The sequence below is a fragment of the Onychomys torridus genome, chromosome 10, assembly GCF_903995425.1.
Source record: "Onychomys torridus chromosome 10, mOncTor1.1, whole genome shotgun sequence".
Classification (NCBI taxonomy): domain Eukaryota; kingdom Metazoa; phylum Chordata; class Mammalia; order Rodentia; family Cricetidae; genus Onychomys; species Onychomys torridus.
In genome coordinates this window covers 79,931,790-79,951,751 of record NC_050452.1, presented here as the reverse complement: position 1 = coordinate 79,951,751, position 19,962 = coordinate 79,931,790, and the positions used below count along the sequence as shown (strand labels likewise).

General features: G+C 43.6%; 1 protein-coding gene and 1 non-coding gene across 3 annotated transcripts in view; both read right to left on the bottom strand.

Annotated features, from left to right (window-relative positions):
- Nucleotides 1-462: 462 nt before the first annotated feature.
- On the bottom strand, nt 463-537 carry Trnaa-agc. The gene has a single exon. It is a non-coding gene; the product is annotated as a tRNA-Ala (tRNA).
- Nucleotides 538-11,497: 10,960 nt separating this feature from the next.
- The window catches only part of Rasgef1b (RasGEF domain family member 1B), a 34,695-nt gene continuing 26,230 nt past the window's right edge, over nt 11,498-19,962 (bottom strand). For both annotated transcript variants that reach the window (XM_036201453.1, XM_036201454.1), the window contains exons 11-14: nt 16,187-16,282; nt 15,531-15,654; nt 14,563-14,635; nt 11,498-12,923 (exon numbers count right to left, since the gene is read on the bottom strand). In XM_036201453.1, the coding sequence (XP_036057346.1) occupies nt 12,899-12,923; nt 14,563-14,635; nt 15,531-15,654; nt 16,187-16,282 (318 nt within the window). In that variant the 3' untranslated portion in view covers nt 11,498-12,898. The remainder of the gene's footprint in view (nt 12,924-14,562; nt 14,636-15,530; nt 15,655-16,186; nt 16,283-19,962) is intronic.

The following is a 19,962-nucleotide window of genomic DNA, read 5'->3' as shown; positions in this document are numbered from 1 at the left end:
TGAAGTCTGCCTCTCTCTAATTTCTTCTGGTGCTAATTCTTACCTTTTCACACAGCCGGGTTAATTTCCCACCAAGCTGTGAGTCTTGACAAACTCTGCATCTAGGAAGTCTCTCACATGCTTTTGAGTCACATGATTGAGCATCTAGCTGCTACTCTCAAGGCTGTCAGTGTCCTCTCAGAGCCTGGTAACCAAAACTGAAAACAAGAGGCTGACATGAGATAGATCCATAGCAACTGACCTCCTCCAAAAACTGAATCAGGTTTTGTTTGTTTTCTTAACTGGGACTAAAATGTTTGCTGAAAACACCGGTGTGGTGTTACCCTGAGGATGCCTCATAAAGAGAGCAATCAATTAAAGCCACCAGGAGCCTACATGGAGATGTGGAGCCTCTTTTTCTCCTCTCAAATGAACGACATTGGGTTTTTTTTTTCTTTTATCTTTTTATCTTTTTTTTTTTTTTGGTGGAGCTGAGGATCGAACCCAGGGCCTTGTGCTTGCTAGGCAAGCGCTCTACCACTGAGCTAACTCCCCACCCCCGACATTGGGTTTTGAACCTAAACTGGAGTTTTAACTTCAGTCTGTCAGGCTTCAGCTTTTAATCCTGTTTTATTCATTATTGTCACAAAAGGAAACTTTTTGCCAATATTGATATGTCAGTTCATGACCTGTCCAGTCATTATCCTGATTAATAAGAGAGAGAGAATGAGAGCAAGATAAGGGCAGAGCCAGGAGTCTGTCACCTCTTTATTCGTTATACACCCAGATCCAGGTGGACACCACTCATTAGTCTCCACCCTTTGGGGACCTTTGCCCAGAAGCTTACAACTCTCCTAACTGCTATGATGCCATCGGAATTTATTTGCTCATAGAGTGATATAAATACCTATTTTAAAAACTGCCAAAATCAATTTTTAATGTACACTGGAAATGTTCCTAATGGAGAGAAAATAAAAGAGGAAGCAAGATCATAATTTCAAGGGTCAGAGTCAGATAAATCTAAGTTCTGCCACTTACCAGCTTTGTGACCTTAAGCAAATGTTAATATCCCTAAGCCATAATTTCTTTACTTCTTAAGTAAGAATAATTATGGTTTTCATTTCATAGGAAAGCTGAAGTAAATGAAATTAATCGCGAATTTAAGAGCTATGGAACCAGTCTAGACGTCCATCCATAAATCAAAGGAGAAAGAAAGTATGCTATATACAAAATAATTTTTTTTCTGTAATGAAAAATGAAATTTTCAGGAAAATAGAACTAGAAATCATTATGTTAAAATAAGCCAGACAGAAAAATCCAATAAATACTATTTTCTTTCAATGCAGAATATGTATTCAAATCTGTACAGATGCAGACATGTAAATGCATACTGTATAGACTTATCCATGAGCGGAAAGCAGAGAGGTGGTTATGAGAGTTAATGGGAAGGGGAGAGAGAGGAGGGAAAGATCTATTAGAGAGGGGATAGAGAGAGCTAATGGAAAGGAAGGGGGAGAGGAAACGGTAATTGATGCTCTGTGTCACGAAGGGAGAAGCAGGACTATTGGGGAGGGAGAAGGGGTCCAGTAAGAGGACAAGATGGGCAGGAGGGACAGTAATTGTCGGGAGTGATAATCACAAAGTATAATTATACGCGTGTGTGAAATGTCACGAGGAAACCCAATTCTTCAAAGTTTAACCAAAAATAATAATTTTTAAAGTACCTCCAGGAAAATAAATTTAGTAGAGAACTTTACCATGCAGCAGTAACATCTTGTCTTCTTCCTCTAAAGCAGCACAGATGCTAAGGATGCTAAGGATGACTTTCATCTAAACAGGACAATAAGATGCAGAAGGGGTCAGAAAGCTTCACGGAGGAGACTTTCAAGCAGGGAGCTGATGGCAACAGACAAAGGAGGTATGATGTCCTGGGAAGACTGTCTGGAGCCTGGGTAACGGGAAGAGCTCAGCCGAAGTGATAGGATCTGGTATATGAATGATCATGAGGGGGACCACAGGGGAGGAGGACCACAGGGGAGGAGGGGAGGATGGAGAAGTAAGGAGTGTCGATCTCATGCAACCTTGTTTTACTCTGGAGCATAACAAAACATCACCAGAATATGGGCAATGGTATTAGCAATGTAAATGAAATCTGCTCTGAATGATCACCCTCACAGTTGTGTGATTAGGAGGCCATAAGAAGTCAAAGTCTGGGTGACTGCTGTGGGAACCCAACAGAAGATGGTGGTGTGTTGACCTGATAGGAGTTGTGGATGTGGTAAGCAGTGGTCAGTTTCTAGACAGATTTGAAGATACAGTCTTCAGGACAGGTGATGAAAGAGGAGTCAAAGATAACTTTGTGATCTGGCAGAGCAACTCAAAGATTCTTGAATAAGATGAAAAGGTCACAAGAGGCACAGACCTGAGAGCTATGCCATTCAGAACAAGCCATGCTGTGTAACAAATAACCTCTGTTCTTCACTGGCTAATCCACACGAATCTTCCTCACTCATAGCTAAGTGAAGAAGAGGGCTCTGCTCAGGGAATTTCCCCAGGACCCAGGGTACCCAGGTTATCCAAGGACCTCTCTTGATCCTCCTTCTCTGTCACAGCATTGCAGCAGCAGACCCAGAGAGAACTAGAGACAGGCTTGCAAACCTCTTGCTGGGAAGTAAAGTCACTCCCAATGTCAGGGGACAAGGAATCACAGAGCTCTGCCTGACTTGAAAGTGAGTAAAGAGAAATACAACCTACCCTAGGCCAAGACATGAGAGAGTAGGAACTATTTGGCATGGTAACAATTGGGAGAGTAAGATGCGCATAAACATAGCACATTGGAAAGCAGAGGCAGGAGTATTGCTTCAAATTTAAGGCCGCCCTAGTCTTCAAAGTGAGTAGTGGGGAGATCTAGTGTTTTAAGATTGATGAGTAATTAGCAAAAAACATTAAGTGGCTAGTGGTATACATTTGATAAAATAATTTGTTTATTTATTTATTTTCTTTTCCCATTTACCTTGTGCCCATTCTCATATAGGCTATTTATTGTCATTATGTCTTTCCTTAAATTGCTGTAGGACAGCATCTCTGGAAAACCCTGATCCTCATGTGACCAAGACAAGTACACCACCAATAGGCTACATTGGCAGTTTCCTGCTCTCTTGACTTTTAATGTCTGTATCCCATTACTGGGGAAACATCAGACAGATTGAGTTCCAGGATGACTTTCATCTAAACAGGACAATAAGAAAGAATTGAGATCAGGCTTCAGTCCTGGTCCTCTCACCAATTTGCTAGATCACATGTGCAATGTCACATAAACTCTCTGGACCTCAGTATGCCCATCTCCAAAACAAAGAATGTACCATTTTCTTTGCATCATCTGTAGTTCATCCTGAGGTGGGTTGGTCCTCAAGACTAGATCATATTTCTAATATGACTGTTTCACTGTATTCATTGATTTGAAAGTACACTTCAAATTTCCATTCACTTTACCTTAAGATATGATACAACTGAAGGTAATAAACAAATCAGACTTTAAAAAAAGATGTTTGGCAGTTGTGTTGGTTGGTAACTTGACACAAACTAGGACTGGGAAGAAGGACCATCAATTAAGGAATTGCCTCTATCAGATTAGTCTGTGGGTATTGTCCTGATTGTTAATGATGTGGGAGGAGAGGGCTCTGCCCACTGTGGGCAGTACCAGCCCTAGGCAAGTGATCCTGGGATATTTAAGAAAGTTTGCTGGGTAACAAGCCAGTAAGTAGCACTCCTCCACGTCTTCTGCTTCAGTTCCTGCCTCCGGGTTCCTGCCCTGAGTTCCTGCCTTGGTTTCTCTCAAGGATGGAGTGTTGTTAGTGGAAGTTTCTGTTCCACCAAAAACTACCAGTTACCCATCAGGCACTTCCCAAATTACCACATAAGCTTATATTAATTGTAACTGCTCGGTGATTAGCTCAGGCTTATTACTGACTAGCCCTTACACTTAAATTAACCCATGATTCTCATCTATGTTTAGCCACGTGGCTTTGGCACCTTTTCTCAGTACAGCATTCTCATCTTGCTTCCTCTGTTTCTGGCTGGCGACTCCTGACTCCGCCCTTCCTCTTCCCAGCATTCTCAGTTTGCTCACCCGGCCTACACTTTCTGCCTGGCTACTGGTCAACCAGCTTTTCATTAAACCAATTCGAGTGACAAATCTTTACGGTGTACAAGAGCATTATCCCACAGCAGAGTGTAACCTATAAGCCAAGTGAACCCCTTCCTTCTCAAGTTGCTTTTGATGAGGGTGTTTTATCACAGGAACAGGAAGCAAAGTAAGATACAATCCCACTCTCCAAAGTGAAGACCTTATGTGGGAATAGCATGGCATCGCAGCACAGGATGATCAGGCTATCATGGTCCATCTGTGTGGGTTGGAACAAAGGGGAAGACAAAAAAAAAAAGAGAGAGAAAAGGGCAATGGGATACACGTTTCGTTTCTCTGGGGCCAGCAGCCTCCGGTAGGCAAATGTTCTGTTCTTCACTAAAGGAATTTGATTTTAATTTTTAATTCTGATCTTTGTCTTTGAATCTTGCTATGGGGTCCCTAAGGTTAGTTATTATACCTCACTGAGCCTTTTTATAATTTCATGTTCCCATGGGTAGCAATAAAACAGGGTTAGAACATTGGCAGGATTGTCTGAAAAAAAAATGAGAAAAATTAAAGAGCTTTCTGCATGTGCTGAACTCTCTAAATGCGGGTGTTCTGTGAAGAGGAATATTTTGGTGACAGACCTGCACTCTTCATTATAAAACTGGCAGAGCTAAAATATCACATTTATTCCACTCCATAGCTGGCCATCACAGCAGGATTGGATTAGTCTCTGTGACTAATTGTATAAGAATACCCTAGCCAGAGTGCCCAGCCTGTTGACATTACAACATGATGGCATTGTCATCGATTAAGTTTACTCTTGAAAACTGCAGAACCAAATTGAATTTAAAAAACAAAAACAAAAACAAACAAACAAAAAAACATTAGGCTGAGGTGATGGCTCATCGGAAGCTTGTTAGTCCTGTAAGCATGAGGACCTGTGCGATCCTTAGAATGCATGTTTTAAAAACGGGCATGGTGGCCCACAGCATAATCCTAGTGCTAGGGAGCTGGAGAAGGAACATCTCTGGGTACTTGTTGCAAGCTGAGGAGCTCCTGTCCAGTGACAGACTTGGTTACAAAAACAACATAATATGGGTGGTGCCTAAGATGACAGCCAGGGTTGTCCTCTGGCCTTTATGAGTGCAGACACACCACCACCACCACCACCACCACCACCACCACCACCACCCACCACCACCACCCACCACCACCACCACCACCACCCACCCCACCACCACCACCACCACCACCACCCTCCACCACCACCACCACCACCACCTCTACCACCACCACCACCTCCACCACCACCACCACCACCACCACCACCACCCTCTACCACCTCCACCTCCACCTCTACCACCTCCACCACCACCACCACCACCACCACCACCACCACCACCACCACCTCCACCACCTCCACCACCAACCACCACCAGTGAATCTGCACAAATCTCATAATATTTAAAGTAAGTTTCCAACTTTGTGTCAGACCACATTCATAGCTATCTCTAGTGGAATCGGGCTTTGTCAACTGCATGTTGGACATGCCAGGAGGAGAGAAAACATTTTCTAGTCTGGAACTTTCTAGAGGTGTTAAAGTATTAAAACACAAGGGAAGCTTGCAGCCTCCCAGGCAAAGAATGGGATTTACCTCTAGACAAAACATGCCATTGTCTTCCTCCCTTGAGGGTTAATCCAGTTGTGCTGGCCAAAATCTAGCCAAGGGATCACCTTTCAGGAAGGTGAATTTACCTTAAACCATGCTAAAGAGACCCAAGAAGTAATGAGCCTTTTAGTGAAGCAATGCTGTTCCTTCCCAGAATCCCTGCACATTAGTGCAGTCTCCAGGAACCTCCCTGAGGTCTGTTAGGACTGTCCCCCTTTCTGAGTCCTGAGTCAAAGGCTTAACCTTCCCCCTTGTGTTCCCTTCTGTCTCTTTCAGGGACCAACCAGAGCCAAAGTACACCTTTGCTTATTCTCTGGGCTTCCTTACTCCTCCTCCCATGAAATCCCTGCTTGTCCACTTTGTGTCTAACTCAAACATCACAGCTCTTTCTTCCTCTTAGTTCCCATCTACAAATCTGTAAGAAACTTTTCTCTAGAACTTCCATGGTCTGTGGATTTGAACCTCTGCGTTCATGAGACAAGAACCTGAAAGTCATTAGCTTGGGTGGCCAGAGTTTCCAGGACCCCTAGCTCCTGAGAAAGGTGTTGTTCTCAAAGCTATCCCCATATTCCCATATAAATGGGGGAGGCTGAGAAACCCCTGGGTTATTCTGTTTCCAGCTCTTCTTTGCCCTTCCCAGTGGCCTTGTTAGTTTTGGGATGGGTAGAGAGCAGCTTCTGATACCTATTTTCTAGTATTTTACAGCATTCACAGGGTCAGTTCAGGAAGTTTCTATAACTGAAAAAACGACTCTACACTATCTAGTTCTATTCACTTACCTAATACCTAATTTATAAGCAAATAGTTTGTGAGTTCCCAGGAGAACCAGTTTCTTGGCTTCGTTGTTTTCTCATTAGGTTTTAAATGAGTTTGACTATTTCAGATGCTCAGATATACTGAATGCCTAACCTCTTCCTAAGCTCTCTCACTCACCCAAAGCTGTTTGCTTTACTATTTACATATCCCTCTCCATCACTCCCCCACCTGGGGGACTGTGTTTGTCTTTTTCCACCTTTGATCTAGCCTCTGTTACAGAGTCCTAGTTAGGTTACAATTCACTGAGTACTTAACCACAAGGAAAGGTCTCCATCATCCAGGGATGATGTATTCCCTTTCTAATTGCCTTGGGTAATAGGACATTGTCTAGCACACATGCCATATTCTACAGCCCACCTCCACCTGGGCAGCCTTCAAAGGATGTCATATTGTGTCCCCAAAAGGATGGTGGCAAATTCAAGAGAGGACTGGGATCATCATTTCTCTAGATCTTACTTTGCTAAGCCAAAGGAAGACTTTTTTGCACATAACTAGTTGTGGACAGGCACGCTGTGATTTCTATCTATCTATCTATCTATCTATCTATCTATCTATCTATCTATCATCTATCGATCTATCTATATTAGCAAGCACTGTTCTAACAGCTGCTGTGACAAAGATGTGTTCTATACAACAGAGTCATCTGTGTGATCCTTGTACTTTCTCAACCTGGCACCTTGAAATTATATAACGGATCTTGCACAAGCCTATTTTCCATTTCTGGGCTGGGTAACAACCACTCTTTTCTATGAAGAAATCTATCTTGTTTCATGGCGTGCAGCTGGAGGGGGGAACCGAGACTTTATCATGCCTTTGTATGGTACCAAGTAGGAGCAATTAGCCTCTTGCTCTTTCCCTGTACAAACACAATTAAACAAAACACAAAGGGACTCAGGCAGAAGGGAAGGTGGCAGTGTACAAACAGGATGCTGCATTTACTTGCTAATTCACCTTTGAATCCAGCAAGCTGAGAAAGTCCATTCTAATACTAAAGACCTTTAGACCCCCAAGTCCATTCTGCTTCAGTTAATCCAGACCCATTATCCACAAAGAAGATCCTGAGGTTCAGAGGGAGGAAACTTCCCCCAAAGTCCCAGAAAACTGATTGGAGTGAGGTTCACTAATTAGTCCTCAGTCATGGTCCAGTGCTTTCCTAGAAGATGTTTCAAACTTATCCCATGTCCCTAAACCGTATTAATCACTTTGCTGGGTTTTTATATCATTGTTAAGAATGGACTTAAAGTCATGTACTAATAACTACATGGGAGTATGAACAACTTAACCATTTTTTTTTTAAAAAAGCACACTAGCTTGGATTTTCTTTGCTGGTCTCTGTAGGGGCAGTGCCACCCAAAATGGTTGTATTAGAATCACTTTGATTTATTTGATTTCCCAAACCCAGATATGTTAATTATTTAACTAAAGAAAATGAAATCTGTGACTCCTAGATGTTGACGAGCCTAAGAACTGTCTTGCTCATGTGTATGCTTTCCAAATACACATTATCTCCATATCACCATCCATCTGCACTTAGGATTCGTAATCACTTGAGAAAAAAAACAAAACACAATGCCTGTCCTCTGACCACTTCGTCTCAACTGACTTGACAACTCATTCTGCTGAACTTACTTTGCCACAGTGACTCATCAGGAGACAAATGATTTCACACTTTCATTTCCCTAAGCAGCGTGGGCGGCAAGGGAGAGAAAACAAACCCAGCTTAGGTAGAGGGCATGTTTGGTGTCCCATCAAGGGGTACAATGTGTAATTTCAGTCTTCATTCTAATTCGTATGCCTCCTTCAGTTCCCTTAGGATGTCCACACTTTTCTCTGGAAGTGCTGAGTTGGACAACTCACACAGTTGACAATATTCTAGAACAGCTGCCTCGTCCTGCCGACGACAATACACCCTTCCATAGCAAGGAGGCAGAAAGGACGCCTACAAATGGCTGCTCATACTGGAGGGGAGTCAGCTACCTGGGAATTTCTTCACTGAATGAAGTGAAAGGAAGGAAGGAAAGAGTAAACAATCTTCTAAAAGGCTTTGGTTCGTAAGTACAGAATTGGGCTCTTCTATTTCACGTAGACCCTGTCTGCAGTTTTGAATGACAATTCCTAAACCATAGACTTGGAGACATAAATCTTCAATCCCAACATCCCTGTCAGGACTGAGTAGAGTCAGGTGACCTTGACTAGATGAAGCAGAGAATAGAGGCAACTTTCAGCCATCTGATCACACACACACACACACACACACACACACACACACACACACACACACACACACACACACACCACAAACAAGCAAACAACCCTTCGGTTTGAAATAACCAGAAAGGCCTCACTTTTCACCCATCTCTAGAAGCCAAAGTCTGGCCAAAGCTTTGCCTTTCTAACTTCCTGAGGGGAAATAAAGCTCATGGACTCAGCATGGTCATATCTTTGAGTTTTATGTTTAGTTAGTAGTTTCCAGGTCACGGACCCCATTCTTACTCAGGAAACACATTCAGGAGTTCCTTTGAACCCTTAGCTATAGCAGAAAACCGGCCTAAACCACTGGTTTAGTCTCCATCTGGTACTCTTTCCTTAGAATAGTCGGGGTGTCTTGGAACACAGGCCAGCGTGGCTTTGCATTGAGAACGACAGGGGAAGCCAAAAGCATCCGTGAATGGTGGAGGCCACTCATAATCTCCAGCTCCGCCAGGTGGTGGTGGCGCACACCTTTAATCCCAGCACTTGGGAGGCAGAGCCAGGCGGATCTTTGTGAGTTCGAGGCCAGCCTCGTCTACCGAGCGAGATCCAGGACAGGTGCAAAGCTACACAGAGAAACCCTGTCTCGGAAAAAAAAAAAAAATCTCCAGCTCCATGTACAGTTGAGCAGCTCAGCTTCTGATGATGGAGTCTTCTTCACACAGGAGCAGGTGGACAGCAGTGAGAACATGGATGTGCCCACAGAACAAGGAGTGCTAGGAGAGAGGTAGACTTGGAAATCCGAGCTTCCAGCCCAGGAAAAGAGAAGGTGAATATGAAAAAAGTGACAGCGGGGTGTTAATTGAGGTATCTTTGTTAGATATGGAAAACAGGCCACCACCACCACCCCCCACAAGTGAACTGGGCTGTGTCCTCAAAAGCAAGGGGTTCTTTCAAGTCGTGGCATATCCTCGCCTGTTATCTACCTACACCCATCTTCTGCCAGTCGCCAGCCAGGCCCCAGCTCAAAGCCCGGTAGGTTTGGAATGTGTGGCAGGCATGCCTCAACAGAACTACTGACATCGCCTAGTGCAGTTTAGCCTTGCCTTTACGAAGGCTTCCACAGCCAACCACACAAATTGTAAATGTATCTACTAAACTGCTGTGAAAGCCACATGCACATGTGACACAAAAGGGAGAGATACTCAGTAGATTCCATAAAAGTCCGCACATGGTTGGAACCTCTGGCTCACCTGGAGAGTACAACATAACAGAAAACCTTCTCTTTAAACTGCCTTAGAATCACATATCTAGTCTTAAGACTTTAGAAAAAAAAATCACTGGCCATATTTAGGTATCTAAGGTCACAAGTGTAGCAGTCTTGAAAACTTGAACCAAAAGAACTACTTAGATCAGGCAAACTTCCATAAAGGGACAAAGTGCAAATCTGTGGCTTTGGGGCTGTGTTAGTCTCTGCCACAACCATAACACTATGGTTTAAGAAGAAAACAGCCTCAAGTGAAACACGTAAATGGCTAGCATGGCCGTGGGTCCCTTAAATCTTTATTTATGGACGCTGAAATTTGAAGTTCACATCATTTCCATATGGTATGAAATATAATTGCTTCTTTTTTTTTTTTTTAAGTTTTTCAACCTGTTACCTGTAGGCCACAGAGAACAAGTGACTGGCTAGATTTGTCCACCCCTGACAATAGACAGGCGAACTATAAACATTGCCACTCTCAGTTACAATTATGGAGGCCAGGGAAAGACAGCACAGGAAGAATGGGACAGTATGGTAGAGCTGTATCCACCACACTTTAAAGTTTTCTGTAAGACGTTTTAACGTCTAAGAACCTGGCTGGCTGGTGAAAGACAAACCCTCCCAGGCTGGATAGGCCACCCAACTAATCTCTAGTGTGTCCCACTGGCTCTCATCATCATCTAACTCCCAGATAGCATTTCTCCTGTCTTCATCATTGCAGGGCACCTAAGGACCACTCCAGGCCCCAAGAATTAGTGATTAACGTTTACATTGCCATGTCTTTCCTAAAGAAGCCTCCCTAGAGGGCAGGGCCTCTGTTTCACTTCTATGTCTGCCTCCTGTACCTATTGATTCCCCCCCCTCTAGTCCTCACTAGCATGTCCTGTCCTCATCTCTGAAGAAATGTAAGATCTCTTTCACTGGCTGGTTCTCTGTGGCATTACTCAGTCACTTCTACCAATGTAAATCTTCAGGTACAAATGAGACAAGGAAGCCTGGAGCCTAAGCTGGATCCAGGGCCTCGGCATCACATGGGTCCCACTCCAGTCCTGCAGGTTGAAAATCTTCAGGGAAACAAGACTCCCCAAGCTATCTGCAAGGGTACAAAAGCTTGGGATGCCCTGGTGGTTTAATGCCTGGGCTCTGGATTAAAAGGCCTAGTTTAACCCTGTGCCTCTCATTAGCTCTGTGGCCTTTGACAAATTATTTTCAGAACATACCCATTTCCTGTTGTGTACCTTAGGGTAGAGTGACAAGGGCAGAATCCGTGCTTAAACACCTTAGAAAGTGTCTGGAAAATGCCTGCTAGGATTTCTTTTTAGAACACACATGCCCTTCCATTCCTACAGTCCTAAGACCACTCCTTTGGGAGCGCACACATTTTGAACCCGTCCAATGACCTATCCACCCACAATTCCATCCACAAAGCAAAGAAAGACACCACAACTCTTGGCTGCAGAGTGTAAAATGTATTGACGTTGTAAAGGGACGACTTGGAGACAGTTCAGGCCTGTTGAGACAATGCACGCTGAGGACATGCTGATTCTCAAAACAGCGTCAGAAAGGTTAATGAACATGTCTGGGGTTGGAACTTGGCATTGTGCATTATCATTAGCTGGGCTCACTACTCTAAAATTCTCCTAGAGTATACACAATCGCTGCTTGCCGAGCAACTACGGACCTATTTAGATGTTAACCAGGCGAACCAGTTTACAATTAGATTGATCAGAGTTAACAGCAACCTGGTTTTCATTGGTTCTGTTCACTGCTAGAAGGGAGGAGGTAACATTTCCAATTTACCCCTTGTTTACATGTTTAGTCACCAACAGACTCCCAAAAATAATGAAAAGTAAGTTAGTTAAAAACAATTGTGGTTATGTCACGGATTCTCCCCCCTCCCCCCGAGACCCTTAATGTCAGATCATTTACATTTACAGGGATGGGATGGGGTGTTATGGAAAACTAAGTAACAACGAAAACAAAAACTACTGAAAAATACATCTACAGAACACAGTGGTCAGTTGTAAACAGCTCAGAAGGGCAAAGAAAACACCATCCTTCCAGCAGGACGGGCAGTCCAACAGGGCCGAACTCAGCTTTGTTTTTTTCCTAGTGGCTATTTTCCTACCACAGTGTTGCGCTTCATTATTATATTAAATAACTTATATGGACAAGGAGGAGTGTGCTAACCAGCAGCCAACTCAAAACCTTGGAGGAAGGGGGAGGAGAGATGTTTACAATGCTGTACACGCTAAAGGGAAGAAGGCCCTCAGCAGACTCCCCCATGTCTTTGCCCTCAATGGAATCCTGATCAAGCAGAGGTCTGGGATCCAAACTGGGTGGGGGGACACTGGGAGGAAGGGGTGTTTCCCTTCCCTCCTCTCCCTTTTTCATTTAAATAAAAACAAACAAACAACAACAACAACAACAAAAACCATGGGCTCTCATATAGCCAGCAATCAGCTGGGTAAGTTCCATTAGCAGCAAATGTTCAAGCAAATTAAAAAAAAAACCACACACACACAAAAGAAAACTCCATCCAGGTGCAGAGCTGTGATTCACATGGAAATTCCAGGAGATGAGTCATGTGCAGAGCCGGGACGGGACTTTCAGAGGCTTCTTTCTCAAGTGTCTTCAGTGAACATTTCAGTCTCAAAACTCCGAGTCCATCTGTCGGTTGTAGGAAATGAGTTTTCCATCTGCTCCGCAGTTGGGCTTGCTTGCAGGGTCTGCACGATTGTTCCTAGTACTAGATGCCAGAACACAAAGGCCAGGCCCTCCAGGGTCTGTTTGATGCAGCAGCAGCAGCAGCAGTAGCAGCAGCAGCAGCAACAACAGTCTCCATATGTTAAACTCTGCCCAACAGGCTGGATCTGGAAGGCAGAAGGCAGAGGACCACTTGTATCAAATCGGCTCAGATTGCTTGTTTAGTGCTAGTCTCTCCTATACATTCAATGTATTTTTACATAGTTGAAACGATAGGGTGGAAATCAAGGACTGGAGCCTTAGCAGTCCTGCAGGTAAACTGCTAAACCCTTAAACAGCTGTTAATGGAGACAGCCAAAGCACTGCTTATAGCAAATCTATAATGACAACCAACTTTGATACATGTGTGACATGTGCATGATACTATACAGGTTTGTGTCTGGCTTCAGTTGCTGTGATAAAACACTACGATCATAAGCAACTTGGGAGGAAAGGATGTATTTGGCTGATATTTCCACATCATCAAAGGAAGTCATGGCAAGCACCTGGAGGTCAGACTTTGATCCAGAGACAGCAGAGAAGTGCAGAGTACTGGCTAACTCCTCATGGCTTGCCCAGCCTACTTTCTTATAGCACTCAGGACCACTAGCCCAGAATTGGCTCTGGCCTCAATGGGCTGGGCCCTTTCATGTCAATCATCAATCAAGAAAATTCATCACAGGCCAATCAGGTGGGGGCATTTTCTCAATTAGGTTTCCTCTTCCAAAACGATTCTAGTTTGTGTCGTTGACATAAAACTTGCCAGCACAATTTACTTAGTAGGTAAAGGCAACTTCCACAATATGACCCCTGAAGGAAAACCGTGGATGATAAGGAAGGTGTTTATCCTCAGATGTGGACTCACATCTGCACTGATGTGTCTGAATCTAGAAATAGCACAAAGAGCATCTATGGCCAAGCAGTCCACTGCTTCAAAGCCAACACACAGACAAGTTTTCAGGCAGGAACTGTGTTCACTGACATGGTTTTATAAGAGCTCAATTTCTCGCTTTTATCCTTTCTATGGCTGCTAGGCCTTGGCCAGGACCTGCAATGTCCCAACATCATTCAATCATAGTATAGGAACTGGGGCTGAGGAGTCATGGAGTCCAAGTGTCTAGGGTAGGAGCAGCCATGGGGCATGCCCTTGTGCTCACTCTCAGGGGGACTACTAGCAACGGTGAAAGAGGCATGCACACACACACACACACACACACACACACACACACACACACAGCTCTGGGATGTTCTGTATGTTAAATGTGTTGCTCTGATTGGTTAATAAATAAAACACTGATTGGCCAGTAGCCAGGCAGGAAGTATAGGTGGGACAAGCAGAGAACAGAATTCTGGGAAGTGGAAGGCTGAGGAAGAGAGATGCTCCCAGCCGCCATGATGAGAAGCAGATGTTAAGATACCGGTAAACCACGAGCCACGTGGCAACTTATAGATTAATAGAAATGGGTTGATTTAAGATATAAGAACAGTTTAGCAAGAAGCCTGCCACCATGGCCATACAGTTTGTAAGCAATCAAAGTCTCTGTGTGTTTACTCCGTTGGGTCTGAGCGGCTGCAGGATTGGCGGGTAAGAGAGATTTGACATGAGGGGGAAACTGTTCCTGAGGCCACAGAGACTCTGTGAACTGAAGAGAAGACAACCAACTTGAACAGGTAGGCAGGGCCCTCCCACACAAGGCACACATATGGCTCTCAAGGTGGAACTGGCGTTTCCTTTAGACTCGTCCAGCGAGAAGCACTGAGACTCACCTTAAAGACTTCCATCTGTCCTTCTCTATATTATTTTCAGGTCCTTCACTCTCATAGGAAGCCAAGTAGAGAGCTACAATCAACCAAAGGAAAGAATGAGCTATGATGGAAGCCTTCTCCTGATGCCTTCACCCCCATTGCTAGACGACCTGCTCAATTTGAACCTAACCTCCAGCACACCCTTCAGATACACTGGATTAGGAGTCATGAAAAACACAGAACCCCACTTTGCTTCTGATTGGCCACCTCAACAAAACCCCAGGGCTCTAAGCTGAAAATGCACTTAATTAACCAAGAATTTATGAGGCAAAAAGCTTTCAAAATGCAAACTATACAGTGCTGTCAAACACTTAGATTGATAGTCTTTGCAAAGGAAAGAGTCATGGCTCTTTCCTGGCACCCCTAGAACTTTAATAAAAATCATGTGTAGGTTGTTTAAATCAGAAAGAAAATCATATCAAAATTGTAAAAAGTTGTTGTCAATCTTATTTACAGAGATGAAAACAATCAAGTCTCCTCACCCCCTGAAACAGGCAATATGAATTCAAAATGGTGGTTGGGCAGACACCATCAACACACCATGAGGAGACAATAACTCATAGAGTAAGTTCCCAGGTTTTCTACAGACTCTACTGGTGAATCTTCCTATGCAGAATCAATCATGTTTCTGTCTCTATTGCCCAAGGCTTTAACAGGCCAAGACTTTCCACAACGTCCTGAAAGATTCTTCAATAGCTCTCCTTTCACATGCATCATTTTGCAGAACAGGCATTGGGAAGGATGTTTAAATGTACTATGTTTAGCTGATTAAAACATTTTAGCGGTCAATCATGACACTTTACACAAAACAGAAAGAAAAAGGTGGATCAGCTCAGAAGCCTGGCTTCATACATTAGAGGCAACCAAGTCCAGGCATTTAGACACAGGATTTGGGGGTATTCAGGGCAGGTACGAGCTAAAGGCCTCACCGTCTTCACTGAACACGGGCACTGAGAGCAGGTACTGTAAGACCTTCCGGTCCCGCTCGAACGGACACTCCACCTGTTTCCACGTCATAAACTCACTCACTTGTTTGGCCAGTTCCCAAAATTTCTGAAAGAGAATTAAAGAATTTTAAGGGCAAGTGTCAAGAATTATGGCCTGGCAAGACACAATGCCATTTGAAATGCACCCGGTTTGGGAACTTTGGAATCATCTTCTCTTCTTCACTAAGCATAGTATTTGCTGGCTAGGGAAGGTAAGATTTACTTGCATTCCCTTAAGTGACAGTGCCGATGGGCATGGCACGGCGACTACATTACTTGGTGGTGTTCATATCTTCCAGGCAGAAGGGGAATACAAGTCTGTTGCCAGCTACGAATCCAATCTGCCTTGCTGCTGGCTGGGGCACTGAGAAGTCTATTCCCACTCCTATGCTCTGGCTTCATGTTAATTTTTTAGATTTTTTTGAGAAAGGCTCTTACTATGTACCACTGGCTATCCTGAAATTCACTGTGAAGACCAGACTGGCCTCAAACTTGTGGTAATCCTTTTGCCTCTGTCTCACAAATGCTGAGATTATAGGCCTGGGCCACCATGCCCAATTCCTACTCTAGATATCTGTACCCTACTTCATTACACTCACCTCAAAGTTAACGTGGCCATTTGGAAGACGGTTGGCACAGCCTTCATTGAGGAAATAAATATCTTTGATTAAGAGACTGAAGAATGGTATCACAATCTAGAAAAAAAAAGATTCAGGGTTGTCTGGGTGAACAAAACATTTAACCTTTTGTTACAGATATAAGTGATTAATGGACAATGTAACTTAGATTACACGGAAGGCCACAATGAATGCAGGTATGCTGTTCTATACACTCTGCTCTACAACACTTGCTACCTTACACAGCTTAGCTCAAGATGCCAATGTCATCAGTACCCAAGCACAGGAGGAACTAGCACTATTGGCAAGTGGATGGCTGGACGGATACTTTCAGTAAAGTTTTTCCTATTCTCTTGTTAAACTGGATAAAATGTAAAGCTTCTTGCCAAAACTAAAGTATATATATGAACTCTATTATTTAGCAACCCCTAACTACAGCAAAGTCTTCAAGGCACGTGACCCATCTCCTTGCTGTGCTCCATATCACTCCATCATCAGTTAGACATCTACATTTTAGTTGAACTTTCTCGTTCTTCTTGTTTTGTTGTTTTATATTTTATCCTTGAAGCCATTGCTCAAGATAATGTGACGGCTGAAGGTTTTAAGCAACGGTTGCTACAGTTTCCCGTGGAAGAAACCTGGCTGTGTAAGAGAACAAGTCAGTGCCTGCTGTCTGGGAAAAGTCCCTTGGAAGGACCTGGCACTGTCTGTTACAAGACAGATGGGCCACAAGTGAGAGAGGGATAGAAATATGTGAATGAAAAGTAAAGACTGTTTAAAACAGTACGCTTCTCTAATGACACCTTGATGCCTTGGCTTGAGGAGGTGGTACTTGGCTGGTACCTAGAGTAGCACTCTTTAAAAGTATCCTGAGTCTGACCACGCCCATCACAGAGATCAAAGTTCAGATACAATCATTTTAATTTTTCCCCCTCAAATGAAACATATTTGAATCAAAAGGTTCTGCAATGTAAATAATGCATCAAACAGATTATCTGGGAAATTCTGAAAGCCCCAAGATCAGGTCTTTGAAGTCTCTTAAGCTCATGACTCATAAATGTGAAAACAAACTTTTTGGCTCACGCACAAACAGTAAGCATCAATTCACTTCTAGAGAGAAATTCTGATGCTTTTCCCCCTGAAGTCATTTTCAAAAGGCCAAAACACCTTACAAATTTCCATTTCATTGATCTCTGAGAATCATCAAATTCACCATCAGCTCCACTCGTACCCTGACTACCTTTTCTTTGCTCTTGTCTGTGAAGCCCTGAAGCAGAATTAGCCGAGTGTGTGTACCTCCTGCCCCCTCTGATGTTATGGGCTAGCCCTGAACAGCAATAGAACTAAGAACAAGACAGATTTGAACACCACCTCTTCCCAGGAAGACCTATGGCTGGGAAGCGCTGGGCTATGGACTCCCTCAGACATCAGTTTAAAAAACTGACCCTACAGCTGGCTAGGAGTAAAAGCTAGGGGATTGGGAGGATGTAAGGTTTTGTTTGTGGGTTTTGTTTTGTTGTAAATGTATGTGTTGTTATTTTGGGTATGGCCTAGGAGATACATACCTTACATTTTTAAGGGGCCAGGAGGGGGCATCACAAGAATAAAAACTTCAGGGTGCATGAAAAATCACGTGAACCGGGAGTTTCCCCGGAGCACGGCCATGCTCATTCATCTAGACACTGGCTCGGTCTGCTTTCAGCTCCTATCCAAGTTGAGTGTGCACTCAGAAGGCAATAAACACACATCATCCCGTGACAGCCCCGGAAAAGGGAGACACAATAGTAATCAAGAGGTAGTCGTTTACAGTGCACCAGCTTGTAAGTAAGAAGGGTCTGGGCTGTTCCAGTCATTGGGGATGGGCTGTGAGCCTCCTTTTCTGGCTCGTGTTGGTACCCAGACTAACTTCTCAGTTCCTGTCACGGCCTATAAACTGTGGGAGGCAGAATGGTTCCTTCTGTGACGTTTGCACTCAGGGTCCCTACGAGGTTCTCTACTACTACCTGAGTCATTTTCCCAGGAACACGGCCATACTGCCAGCCTTACTTGGGTCACTTGACTGCTCTGTTTCTCATGCCCATGATAAGAAGGGAACCTCAGACTTCATCTCCTCACTCACTCTTGAGAGTCCCAATCAGCTTTGTCCAATGAATTGGACACTGAAGAGGAGCAGAAAATAGCAACTCCAGATTGTTGTGAGATAAATAAAGAGAATAAGTCTTGTTTTTATTAGGTCTTACCAATATCATTAGTGGGAGAGCTTCTCAAGAAGCCATATATAAACTATTATGTATGTGGTGGGGTCACATATTCCTGGCTGGCCCTCAAATTTACTATGTAGCCAAGGATAACCTCAAACTTCTCTAATTCTCCTGAGTGCTGGGGTATCAGGCATGCACACCCCATGTGGTTTTTATGTAGTGCTGGGGACTGAACTCCACTGTTTTTGTGCATCTTAGGCAAAGACTCTACCAACTGAGCTACGTCGTAAATTTCCCCTTTAAATATATTCTGAATTCTAGGGCTGGAGAGATGGCTCATCAGTTAAGAGCACTGGCTACTCTTCTAGAGGTCCTGAGTTCAATTCCCAACAACTACATGGTAGCTCACAACCATCTATAATGGGATCTGATGCCATCTTCTGATATACAGGCATACATACAGACATACAGAGCATTTATGTATACACACACACACACACACACACACACACACACACACACACATACACACATTGTTAATTCATTTGGGTCTAGTAATCTCAGCTACTAGGGAGGCTAAGGCTGGAGGATTCCAAGCTGAAGGTCTGCCTGTGCTATCTGGTGAAATTCTTTCTCAAAAACACAACAGCCAGGGATATATTATAGTCCAATGGTAGAGTGCTTGCCTGGTATAAATATCTGGGTTCATGCCCTAGTAATGAAAAGTAAAATGCTCCTCGTGATTCAGAGTCAGACTTTATACTTTAAGGTATTATCAGTTCCATGTCTAGAAACAGATGGTCATGAGGAGGAGCAAGTTTACAGAAACAAACAGAATAGCAAAGGGATTGAAAACCACATAAAGTGTGAGGCATGGTTAAAAACAGGGAGGGAAACTATTAGGAGAGCACTTAAGAACTCCTGCGTGGAAGAAAGATTTGATTTGCTTCATAATAGGTACCTGGAAATGTGCCACTCTGACGGCACAAATTTGAGATTTGAAAAAGATCAAAGACCATTACTCAAGATGTGCTGCCATGGGATGTTACTTTGCAATAAAGAAAGTCCTCCCTCAGCTCAAAATAAGGAAAATAATCTCATTTCTTAATAAAGGATAGATTTGACCAGACATGTTTTTATTTCTTATCTTCTGGGTCCAATTATGAGAAAACAAAACAGTGTACTTCTTCAAATGGTTGTAATTGTTCTTTTATCAGCTACAGAGTATAATCCATAAATTTAAATTGAAATGGCTTTTAAAAGTAAAGCAAGCTGGGTGGCGGTGGTGCACGCCTTTTATCCCAGCACTCAGGAGGCAGAGCCAGGTGGATCTCTTTTGAGTTCCAGGCCAGCCTGGGCTACAGAGCAAGATCCAGGACAGGCACCAAAACTACACAGTGAAACCCTGTCTTGAAAAAAAAAAAAGTAAGGCAGAAAGAATTTACTAAGGGATATAAAGTGTAAATAACTAAGTTTATTTTCTTTTTGGTGGCTGATGACAGAGCAGCAGCCCTCTAACAGAGATTCTAGAGCGTGCGCGCGCGCGCGCGCGCACAC